General features: G+C 38.2%; 1 protein-coding gene across 9 annotated transcripts in view; it reads left to right on the top strand.

Moving 5' to 3' along the window:
• pard3ab (par-3 family cell polarity regulator alpha, b) overlaps window positions 1-12,915 on the top strand; it is a 307,758-nt gene that overhangs the window by 228,575 nt on the left and 66,268 nt on the right. For all 9 annotated transcript variants that reach the window (XM_055014228.1, XM_055014227.1, XM_055014224.1 and 6 more), the window contains one exon: window positions 2,465-2,593. In XM_055014228.1, coding sequence (XP_054870203.1) covers window positions 2,465-2,593 — 129 coding nt within the window. The remainder of the gene's footprint in view (window positions 1-2,464; window positions 2,594-12,915) is intronic.

Below are 12,915 nucleotides of genomic sequence, written 5' to 3'. Positions count from 1 at the left end.
CTTTTTTTGTACAGAACACAATGCAGAGAGAGATAGTTGGTGTAATTTAAAAATGGTATGATCATACATCTCTACTCCATTCTTTGCAGTACTCTGTGTATTGTGTGCAGCGCATGTAGCAGAGTACATATCATAGATGGTGGTGCAGAGTAAAGTTGTGTCTTCATGGTAAGCTGCTAAAGAGTTTAACCTCAAGCATGTTTTCCAATAAGTAAATGAATTCAATGAGCATAATAGAACAAGTAACACTCTGTCCACCCTGCAAAATAGGATCTGAAAATTAAAAATACGCCCATAATAAAAATATACAGATTATATATTTTGTTTACATGGTGCAATTTATCATGACTGCTTAATCAGTGATAAAAATTCAACAAAAATATCTTTTTTTTTCTTACTTTTGCAACCAAGTAATAAAAATTAAAGCATATTCTGTATGGTTCTTAAAGTATCACCAGTTGACTTTAATTTTTTTTTTGTTAATGTGTGCTTAAAGATGTGACTTTTCATGATGCCTTACTTTTTTTTGTATATTTTAACTCACACCTAATCAAACACTATTTAATCTGCTTGTGTAATATTGCTAAATAAATGACATAATGAGAAATTATAGTAAATAAAATTCTGAAAAAAATATTTTAATGTTCCCAGAGTTCTATATACAAAAACAACCATACTGAAAGTGGGTAACTGGTAAAAACATTAAAAATCTCAGAAAATGTTTGCAAATATATACAAGCTATCTTTATATCTATTCATATATTTTTAATATCCACATCTTGTGCTATAATATATATGAATTTTTTCTGAATCAACTCCAATAAAAGTATTAGTCGGCCTCCAGTAAGTAGTCATTTTATTGGCCGCTGGATAAAGTGAGCTAGATTGCGACTGGTGTCACAGTGATGAAACTATCAGTAGCCATCGAACGTCTTCCTGGTGTATTTGTGTGAGATTCACACATGGATCCCATCATACAGGAGGAGTTTCTGCTAAACGCTGATGCTTAGTGTTTGTTGGACTTCAGTCCGCGACTCCATCACGAGTTCATCCATCAAGTTGAAGCGTTCTCTTGTAAAAGTACCACTTTTATGGGTAAATCTGAATTCACACAGGCCATTAAAATGTTTTTGTGTTTGAAATGTTTCTAGCAAACACCATAAACAAGGCAGGAGAAGTTTTCAGTCCAGCACAGTTACGTATATTTGTGGGAGAAGTTGTGAAACATCAGAGTTTTTGTGGTAACTGTGTTGCGTTTTTTTTTTTTTTTTTTTTTATTGATTTCTCTCAATCTTTGATCCTAGTACACAAATAATTTCTCCTCTTACTCTCATTTTTTATCCTCACTCTCTCTTTTCTTCCCCATTTTTCTCATGTATATAATTTCCCACACAGAATTACACAATCCTCTTGAATTTTGTTTCATTTTCGTGTATTTTTCTCTCCCTTCATTGTTTCCTTCTCACCTTGTGCACCGCTGTTGTCGTCTTTCTGTTTTGCTTCCCGGTGTTTCACACACTCCTACACACTCTCACCACTGGGTTGTTCTGCAGAAACATTTTCTTGTTTTGTTCATTCTTCACGTGTACCTCTCTTTGATTTGCTTTATTGTTTTCAGCTCTCTTTCTTCTGTATTGATTTCCATGCAAACGGCGCACTCACCTGCCTCACATCTCAGGCTCTTTTTTCCCCTCTTTCTAACATCATATCCAGGCAATTTACACTCTTTCTCTTTCATCTGTGAACACTCCTCACTTTCCGCTGCTTTGGTTTAGCTTTTGATGGTGTGACTTTCACACACAGACACACACACCTCTTCAGGTTGTCTTCGCCGTAGTTTAGTTTCTGGTCTTAATGTTTCATTCAGTGAGTTTCTCTTCTGCGTGTTCGTCTCTTGTTCACTGTCTTCGGTCTCTTTCATTAACACACACACACACACACACACACACACACACACACACACACACACACACACACACACACACACACACACCCCTCTTTGGTTTGTCTCTTTCGAAGTCGTAGATATTCTCTGTGGACCAATTTCCCTGTGAATAATCACGGCGGTTCATTGTGGAAGCGAGCGCGGTGCCAAAGTCATTTCTTCAACAGGCTGCAGCTTTATACTGACTCAATCAAGCTGAAATATCTCTGCAATAGCTCCTATTTCGTTAAGCGTCACTCCCTCCCTATGAATATAATTACTGTGATGGGCTGTGTCTACGCCTCCTCCACAACTTTAAACGAATTGAATTGGGTTTGAACTTGTGAGAAGTACTTTTCAAATGCTTCATTTGAGGCCTTGATAGAGTGTTAAGTCATACCTGCGGGGTGTTTTTGTGACAACGCCGGGTTATTGTCAAGACTTTGGCAGGCAAAGATATCATCACTGCAGCTCCACTTTGCAAGAGAGTCCCATAAATGCAGTAAATGAACACAACCATGCGTGTTTTTGTGCTTTTAGGTTCGGGAAGCACCGTAAAGACGAGCGGCCAGGCGAAAAGATGGATCGCAAAGGCTCCAGCAAGTGGAGGCCAGAGGAGATGCAGGTGTCTGAGGAGGAGACGATGAAGATGAGGATGGAGCAGGAGAGGTGAGACGGCGAATGTTAAATGCTGTTTAATTGTATTTTCATGCTCGGTGCTGGAGTCGTAAAGGTCCTTTTGCTTATAGACTGTCATGCTTTGCCGTTCTGGTATTCCAATATCAAAGAGGAAGGAAAAAAATTGTAATTGTCGTAACTTTGCAGCTTTACAAAGCAACATGACGTAGTGAGCTAAATGAATGGGATAATTTATTTTTTCTGTATTTCTCACAACGCTTTTAGGTTAAAAAATGTATGCGTGTGTTTTAATAGCCTTGATCACTGTTACAAAAGTGAAAATGCAAATGAAAGCTTCTGTGTTGTCTCCCTTCCAATGCCCCGGTCAACCTCTCTCTGTGCTCTAATTGAACTGAGTTATTAAAATGTTAAAGCTTTTAGGCTACAGAATTACATTTTAGCTGTAACTCGTAATTCCTCTAGTGCTGCTTCCTGCTTTGATGACCAGTTAGTGTGTGTTCGCTTATTCTTATTTCTACTGTTCTTTCCCAAACATAAGTTGATATTCACTCCGTAGCCAAAAGTATAAAGAAATCTGAACATTTACCATATTTTTATGTCATCAAAACAAGACAAAGAGGTGTTTTACCCTACAAACACCAAGCAGTTTCTGGGTGTTTTTGGCTGCCTGTTGCATTTTCCTTCACTGTGGGATGATTTTTCATTTCAAAATCAAGTCCTGCACCTCTAAGAAAACAGCATAAGCAGGGCTAGAAGTAGAGAGAACTAAAAAGAGCAGCATAGCAACGTTTACATCATAAAAACAATAAAAGTTGAATTCCACTGATCAATAATTTTACAAAAATTTAAAAAACCTAGAATCAACATGTGCATTTATGTGATGTCCAGAGGTTTTACCAATGCTGGAAAGCAAATTTTCTCTTTCTAATTTGTAGTCTTACTTTGCTCTGTGTGACTGCAGTTTGCACTTAAGGTGAAAAGTCCCTTTATTATTTTTGTTGCGTGACTGTTGGTCTCAGCTGAATGAATTGATGTTTCTCAGCTGTGCTGAGTAATGCATCACTTTTTGTTTCGTAAAGGATCTGACGCAAACAGTTTATTTTTGGCTCATTTTTAAATGAGGCATGTAGAGCAAAGTGATTTTGATGAAACACCCCAGTCACCTAATTGTTTTAATGACCAAGGGCAAGTTGAAAATCTGATGATTCTTTCTGTTTTAAAGTTTCTGGTTTTAACACGTGGCGGAATGTTGGCTTTTTTTTTTTTTTTTCCAAACAAAGCATGCTTATCCAACCTACTGGCAGGTTTTGGGTTCCAGGGGTTAAATGAGATTCTTTAACAATGAACATAGTGGAGATCAGTGCTCAGTGCTGGTCCGTCAAGTTCTTCCACAGCTGGGAATCTGGAAACAAATTAACTTTTTATGGATGAAACTTTCTGCGCTGGATCATCACACCAGAAGAGAGTTCTGGTCAAATTGTTGAAACAAAGTTAGAAGCACAATGTCTGAAATCCAAACCATTAAAACCATACCAGACCTGAAGAACACCAGAGTGTGTGGACATTGGTATTCATATATTTATACTTCTTTGACTTATGGCTTTTTAGATAAAAATCAGAATGAAAGAATCCCATTTCCATGATTTTATAGACCAAGCAAAATGGATATTTTCTGTGTTGTAATTAAACTGTTTTATACAGTAGCTCTATGGTTGAGTTTTTCACGGTTAATGGGTGATGGCCCCAAGACTACAAGTCCCTTTTCCTACTGCTTCACTTTCTCTCTCTCCACCAAACTAAATGTCAGACGGGCACTGTGCCAGTTTTTTGGGGGCGGCAGCTTATAAATGCCAAGGCCATTACCGCCCTGCCAGCTAATTAATTCCCATGCTCTTGGTGTAGGGCAGGAGTCATTACTCCCCACAGTTGCTCGTTATAAAAATTTGGTTTGTATTCTTTCTTTACGCCTGCAGAGCAGATAGTCCAATAATACGATAATGGCTGAGTCTTTATTTTTAATTGGCATAAGGTTAGCGCAAATGCCACGTCAGATTTGGTTGTTGGGCTGGATATCGTTAAAAGTTCAGAATGGTCCTTTTGTGTGTTAATCCAAACCGTGGCTTCTCTGTTTTTTCTTGTCCTCAAATGTCGCAGTAACGTGCATTTATGACCAAGATGGAGTTTCACGCAGTTTGGACCCTTCAAACCTCAGACCATTTGTGTTATTTCACACATACAGGCACCAGTAAAACGCACCCTTTTATCCATTCAGTCAACCCATTATGCAGGTTTAAAGTGTTGTCAGGACACAAAGCCCTAATGGATTCAGTTGTATTTTTCATGAATTCCAAGCAAATTAAATTGGAAACTTTTTCCTTTATTCCTTCCTGTGAACATTTTAGGTCTTAAGGTATTTCAGAAGTTTCCACAACTTTGTTTTATATACTGTTAAAGGCAACGGCGGGTGTGATGTTGATTTATGTAAAAATCTGCATCAGAAAATGAAAGTTTGTTGAGGTCCTTATATAAGCTCAATCTAAATCTATTTGGAACACATAGAGGTGTATTTCTTATTACAAGTGGTAAAGAAGTGTTTCTTCAAATTTGTCCTAGAGGCTTAGTAGTAGGTGGGTTATTTATTTTGTGCATCTATTAGTTCTTTCTTTTGCTAGTGGTTTTCCGTGTGGATTTCTCAGGGCAGTAAAGAACAAAGAGAAATCAGGAAAGCTTGTAGATGAGGAACAACAAAACAGCCGAATGGAGGGAGGCAATTTCTGCATCCACAGAACAGGAACTATCCTGGGATCGTCTGACGGTAGCTTTCAAGTCAATGCATTAATTATTTTGTTCAGCGTAGGGTGTTTGACTAACTCCAACCAAGCATTCCCCTCTTCTCCCGAGCACCCCAAAAGCACAAGCACGCCTCTAGTTGGTGTTTACCCATTAGCCGAGATATACTGATATTGACGGGGCAAACCCGTGGAGCATGTGGCTGCTTTGGTGTTAAACAACGATCCGGTTAACTATTTCACCGAGCTGCCCTCCGAAAGGCTCAGCCGGGAGCTTTGACACCTCGCTGCAGAGTTTATTGATTGACCACCGCTGGAGGTTACGGTTAATCCAGCTGTGATTGACTAGATAGATGGATTTCCTCACAGGTTTAAGTCTTGGGTCTCAGAAGACTCCAGACCAATCCAGACAGACAGCTCAGAAAGTACGCTGCTGTTTAGTGTGACTGATATCGTCATATTTGAAGAGCCAATATGGATATAGCTGTATTTTATAACACACTTGGCCTGAATGAGATCAGACATTGGTTAGAAACATTAACATTAGAATTAAAGACCACATGGGGACCAACCATTGATACGAATGATTTTCTTCTCGAGATTCAAAAGTCCAAACATAATAATATAGTTTTTTATACGACGCTCTTCCAACACTTACTGTCAGTCGACTTGGAACACTTGCTTTTGTTTTCATCTTGTTATCTCTCTTCAGAAACGTTCTATTCGTCAGTGTTTACTGTGATCCTGTCAAGTTCCTAGCATGTGAGAAACCTATTTGGTAATAAAAGTGATTCAGATATTGGATGCTACACGATATTCTGCCCAAAAATTGACCCAATACACCCAACAATTTTTGCTTTAGACATCTGTGGATTCAATCAAACCAAGCTTTGACTTCAGTAACTGTTTTAAGAAGCAGTCATAAGTCCAGAGGTCACAAGTTCAATCTATACAGCAGGCACATGCTGAATATGAAGCCATTCATCTCAGTGAACTTCCCCTGACCTACACACTTGCTCAGTAGTACTATTCAAGTTTAACAGCAAGTGCACAATGCGGTTTTGTTTCCTGCATCACTGATGTCGCATAGATGTATAAGACTTCTGAAAAATGTCTTTTTAATTCTTAATTTCATGGTTGCTGTTTGTTAAGGCCTGATTGTGTTGTTAAAATCTGCAATACTCCCCATAAAGACCATAGAAAGTCCTTTAAAACTGGCTGAGGCTACTTGTCGTCAAATCATAATACATTTCCAAATACGCATGTTATCAATCCAAAAGGACTTTTAGCAGCCATCTTATCCCGCTGGACCTTCTCCCTTCGTGTACTTCCTGCCTTTCACGGCAGTCTGTCAGTTGTGTCAGCATTACCGCTAAGAGGACGGTTTATTACACTTCGAGCACAATGGCACATAATGGACCATTGTTCTGGCTTGATGTGGTAGAAAGGTCACTCGTCAAATACATTTCTTCTACCGCAATGTCCCATCCTGCCATTTCTATACCCTTTTATCTGCTGCCTCTTCCTCTCTTTCTGCTCAGCTTTTTTTTTCTTTTTTTTCTAACCTCTGGCTCTTTTTTACTACCTCTTGTTGCTTTTTTTAATCATTCAGCTTTCATGCTACGAGTATTTTCGTCTGTCATCAAGGTTAGAAAGAAAACAGAGTTTTGCTTATGTAAGGGACTGACAAGGTAGTGATTAGGCCAAGTGTGGTTTTCCTTCCTGTTCCATTTCAATCAACATAATTGTGTTTGTGAATTATTTTTAGCAGCATTGCTTTTTAAGAGCTTGTCGTGTTGACATACAGAGATGGAGACTTTGTCTTAAAGCAACACTCTGGGAGCCGAACATTCGCTCCCTGTGGGCTAAAGGCGGCTCGGAGGCTTTGGATGTTTTGAAAAGCTTGGTCTTTTGTGTAGGATGACAGCAGCAGTTATCCTGAATTCACTCTTGCTACAATGGGTTCCAATAGTGACCCAGTTCTGTGGTTAAAAAAAGTCAATCAATAACATCCATAGAAGCCACTGAAATTGGATGAATGTACTGCTGCATGTACTTTCATATTTTTTCTCGCAAAATACAATCGTCTGTGTAACAACTGTTCTCCACAGCTGTTCACTGTCTGTATGTAGGTAGGTGATGACAAATATAGATAGCTAGCCATGTTGGTGATAAATAGAAGGTGATGTTGCTTTAAACAAATCCCATTGTCTGACAAAGCAGGAAATGAAGGATGCTGGGAAAGTAGTTATAAGAACGATTGATGTAAATCCAAGCGATACTTAGAACACTTGCCTGAAAGTGTATGTGAACACTACAGAAAATAAAATAATATCAGTTACTTCTGTTTAACACACATTATTATGAATTCAAAGACATAGCCATAAAGTTTCCTACTTTCAAAGTTTGTATATTTCCAGATTCCAAACCATCTCCTTGACACAAAGTTTAAAAGATATCTCTGCTTCCAGCAGAGATATTTATGATGCGATATATGAAATGCAAAGGCTAAAAGAACAGAAATCTGAAAGTCCTTGATATCTTAGACTGCTTTGGGATAGAACACCCCACAAGATACAATTGTCTGGATAACCCTTATAAGCACCAATATAAGAGTGTAAATATCACTGAATATCACTGTCATCCATACATTTGTTATACTAAATATTTCAGTGTTTGTTTTTACAGCTGAACTGTAATTCATGGGACTGTTTCTACTGATACTAGAATAGGTTCTCGTGGATTTTTTTGAAACTCTGACAGTGACTTTGCAGTTTTTTTTCAATAGCAGCTAGTTTCAGATTGGGCTGCAACCCTGTGTCGATGTATTTATTCTTGAGGTTTGCGAAGTGCAGTGTGTAAACGTAGCACAGGTTATCTGGAGAATTTAGGACTTCCTGCTGTCAATGGAGGCATGAGATATATGAAATGCAAAGGCTTAAAGAAAAGAAATCTGGGAATCCTTGGTATCCTACTCTGGGGGAAAGAAAGCACCCAACAAGATCCGGATGTATGGATAGCTCTTGTAATGAGCAATGTAAGAGTGTAAAAATATAGGTATCAGTATTACTCTGAAAATAGCCTAGCTAGAACCTGGTACCAGCACTTAGAAATGGAAGATATTTTGCTTTTCTCCAGTTTGTGTTGTGTTAAATTGATTGTTTTCAAGTTTTTGACTCTTGGTTGAGCCATTTGTAGATGCTTCCTTGTTCCCTGCAATTTTTAATGAGGATTTTTACGTTATTTTCTCACATTTAGTATGTTAAGCAGTGTAGTTAACTGAAAAACACAAGCAAGCACATTCGAGATTTAGTTTATTTGCACAAATGTAGGTCTTTGTTTAATCCTGCAGCTCTTAAGATTATGTACTTTCTCCCACAACCCAACTGGTTCTCAGCTGCATCCTTCCTCACTGTGAAACTGGCCCTGTTGACCCGTCCTTTGCCTCCTTATGGAAAGGGGCTGCACAGAGAAGGCCAGGCGCTGGATTGGTATGTCTGGCCTTATCTTATCAGCCACTGCGCTTGTGTATACAATCAGTAGCTGTTCCCAGTGCTGCTGCTGCTCTCTCTGATGGAAAACACTGTTTTCCTCTGGGTTTAAAGATAGATCCCTCAAGGGCCCCACTTCCTTCTGTGCTATTAGATAATTGCTGAGTCCACAAGTAGTGAAGACACTGCGTGCAAATCCACCGGCTTTCATTTGAAGTTGTTTGAATAACTGTACTTTTTGCTTAAAAAGATGGTCATCCCCCTTTTCAGATTCAGTGGGGAGCTCTTAAAGCTATCAAGTTCATTAACAGCTGCGTTTTTTAAGTAGTATTTCCAACCATTTTGTCTCAGTTTTCCTTTAAACCACATTTTGCACTCTCCAATGGGGAGTCCTCCATATTAGACTTACTGTTTCATTATGCACAGCATGCAAATTTTCTGGAGGAAGCGTTTCAGATTTTTGCCCGCTGAGTCTTCAGTGAAGTTGCACCCCCTACCTCGTCACCAGCACGGCTGTCCCATTCGCTTTCCCACTGCCATTAAAAAGGGGCCCTGCAGAAAAGAGAGCAGTATGATAATTGGTAGTTGTAAAGCTCTGATAATTGGCAAGGCTGTAATTACGGGGCTGCACGATAGGTAGTCCCCCCTGCTATAGAAAATGGTGTTGCCAGTTACTCACAAGATAATGGCCTGAAGAGAAAGAGCGAGTGTGTGATTTTTGTGTGTTTGAGTTGTGTGTGTGTGTGCGAGACAGGAAAGATGTCAGAGGTGTTTGTGTGTTGGAAACAGAAAGAGAAAAGCATGTTAGCTATACATTAGAGGCTCTCTGTGAGTACAAAGTGCTCCCTTGTACAAGGTGTTATGGGGGCGAGAGACTATTATACATTGTTTATGGTATTATTCAGTGGGGGGAGAGAAAAAAAAGCATAAATAATAGACTCCACGTCTTCTCTCTGTTCTATAATGGAAAGTTAAAAAGCCACAATAAACAATCTGCAGATGTTACAAGGGTTTGTCTGCTGTTTTTTTAGCATGACAGCGTGAGATTTACAACATCTCCGAGCCCCACGGTGTACACGCTACATCGCTTTATCAACATTAAGGTTTTACCTAACAAAGTGGAAACAAGTAAAGCGCCAGGCTCAGTTTCCCGTGGAGCTGTTTCAACTATTATTCATACAGAATGTCACTGCCATCCATACGTTTGTTGTCCTAAATATTTCAGTGTTTCTTTCTCCAAGTAAAGTGCAATTCATGGGACAGTTTCTATTGAAACTACCAAAGGTTCTCATGGATGTTTCTGAAACTCTGACAGGGACTTTGCAGTTTTTTCAGGATACAGCAGCTGGTTACAGATTGGGCTGCATTTATTTATTCCTGAGCTTTGCCAAGCGCAGTGTGTGAACTCAGCACAGGATATCTGGAGAATTTAGGACTTCCTGCTGTCGATGGAAACATATACAAATCAAAGCCTGCAAAATCCACCAGCAGCTACTTCATTTCCGGCTCTTCGTGTGATGAATTATAAAGGTGTGGATGACAGAGAATCTACTCACACAGTCTTTTCTCAGGACAAGCATTTGTTTCAAGCACCATTTGTTTTCCTGACATGTTTGCAGTCGACACATTTGCACTATAGACCGACCTCATGTTCACAGATTTTGCACCTCGCAGGCTTGGGTGCAAGCTCATGCATACCTTTGTGTATCATTGCACACATGTGGATATGAAAAGCATGATTTGGCATTAATTGTAGGTTGTTTAAATGGCCAGGACCAACGTGAATACTTTCTGATTTCCACTTTTTAAGCTGTCAAACTTAAATGACAACAATTGAGCATGCGTTGTCTTTGAATGGTTGAATGATTTTCATCACTAATTATTCTCAGTTATTTTTCCAGTTAAGTATGCAGTCTGAAATTACTGAAAAGTGACATGTTGTTCTGTCAGACCAACAGTCCAAATTCCTCAGAAGACTAAGAAGCTGAAATTGGCAATTATTCACCTTTGACTGGCTGGAAGCAGGAAATTTTTCGCCCTGCTGATTAAAAATTAAATGACTAATCAATATTAAAATAGTTGCAGATTGATTTACTTTTCTCTGTGTCAGCTCTAGTCATTTGCAAATCTTGGAAAGTCGGGTCACATAATTTTATATTGTGAACGAGTTATTGGAGTATAGTATGCATAATTTACTTGAAGCACAATAGAGAACGCATTCATTTATCTATATGTATTATTCTGATAATAATGTCTGTTTTTCTGTCAGAATTACAGCAGAACAAAGACACCAGACTTGAGTGGTCATTTTAACTAAGTAGCAAACTGAATCCGTTGAGTCGTTTTTTTATATTACCTAAATCATCGGCTTGAGTGCCCTTTGCCTCTTCTGGCTTCATTAGCTCAGGCTGAATTTAAGAAAAGAGGCCATTTATGCACTGAAAGCGTTTATAAAACAACTGTTTACAATGTGGTTGCTCAACTTTATTCTTCTGTCAGTCTTCTGATAGTAAGTCATTAGAGAGAGGAGTGTCATGTGACAGGAAATATGATATTTTCTGGTTAGCTTATTTTACTTTTTTCAAAAGAAAAAGCAACATTTACAGTATATTAGGGTAACATATAATCATGACGGTTTGACAGCTCTTGATATATTAATCCAGCAGTAGCATAGGAATGTAATAGGCAACATAACAATGCTTGAATACAGCTTACAAAATCCAGCACTGATAAGATTTCTGGATAGATTAGATTATTCTGGGCAAAAAAAAAAAAAAGATATAGCGTTTATAGATAACCCTTGTACATGCCAAGATAAGAGCTGGAAAATAAAGATAGGAAAATTACACAAAAAATAGCCTTAGAGCTAAATGGGTTATTTTATTTCTCCAGAAAAAATACTGGTACCAGCATCTCGAATTTGAAGATTTTTTTTTTTTTTTTTTTTTTTTTTTTTTTTGCTTTTCCCGAGTTTCTGTTATGTTTGGATGTCTTTGAGTTTTGGACCCTTGGTTGAGCCATTTGTACGCTATCTTGGTCTTTGCGAATTTTGAAGGAAATTTCTGCACTACTTTAGCATATTTTACAAACTTAACAATGCATTTAAATCTCTCAACAGCACATTCAGTATTGTCTTTATTTTTCAGATCTCTTGTAACTGCACAAATGTAGGTCTTTGTTTTTTCCTGCAGCTCTTAAGATTGTGTCCTTCGTCAACGGTGTAATGCAGTATGCTACGGTAGCACATGAGCACGATGTTTTACAGTTCTTACCACCTAAATCCAATAGCAGCATATCGATGCAGTAGCCAATAAAACCCTAACTAGTCTGTGTCAGAAAGCCAGTGAATTTATTTTAACTATTCCAATTCTGTCCAGAGGAAGGACAAAGATACAACCAGAAGCTTGTGGATGGCCACCGAAAGCATCTAGTTGAGGTGAAAATGGCCAAATATTAGTAACCAAATATTAGCATTGCAGTATGTATATTTTTGAACCAACAGATTTTGTCATCTTTCAAGAAAACCTATAATAGCTCTATGAAGATCTAAAATATATGGTTGTTTTTTGTGACAAAGATGCATTTGTTTTAGTGATTCCATCATAGACAAATCAGACTTATAGGAGTCACTGGAAACTCAAGACCTCCATGATATACACTATTGTTCAAAAGTTTGGGGTCACCCAGACAATTTCATGTTTTCCATGAGAAGTCACACTTTTTTTCATGTGCTAACATAACTGCCTTTCAACACCATTAACTAATACACCATTAACTAATACAATGTAGCATTAGAACACAGGAGTGATGGTTGCTGGAAATGTTCCTCTGTACCTCTATGGAGATATTCCATTAAAAATCAGCTGTTTCCAGCTAGAATAATCATTTACCACATTAACAATGACTACACAGTATTTCTGATTAATTTAATGTTATCTTCATTGAAAAAACTGCATTTCTTTAAAAAATAAGGACATTTCTAAGTGACCCAAACTTTTGAACGGTAGTGTACATGTTATTTACGTGTGAATGCAAACTTTTGTTCACAACTGTTTAAACTGTGTTCATTTCG

This window comes from Amphiprion ocellaris, chromosome 10 (assembly GCF_022539595.1).
Source record: "Amphiprion ocellaris isolate individual 3 ecotype Okinawa chromosome 10, ASM2253959v1, whole genome shotgun sequence".
NCBI lineage: Eukaryota > Metazoa > Chordata > Actinopteri > Pomacentridae > Amphiprion > Amphiprion ocellaris.
Note: the sequence above shows the minus strand (reverse complement) of the source record. Positions and strands in the feature narration are given on the sequence as shown.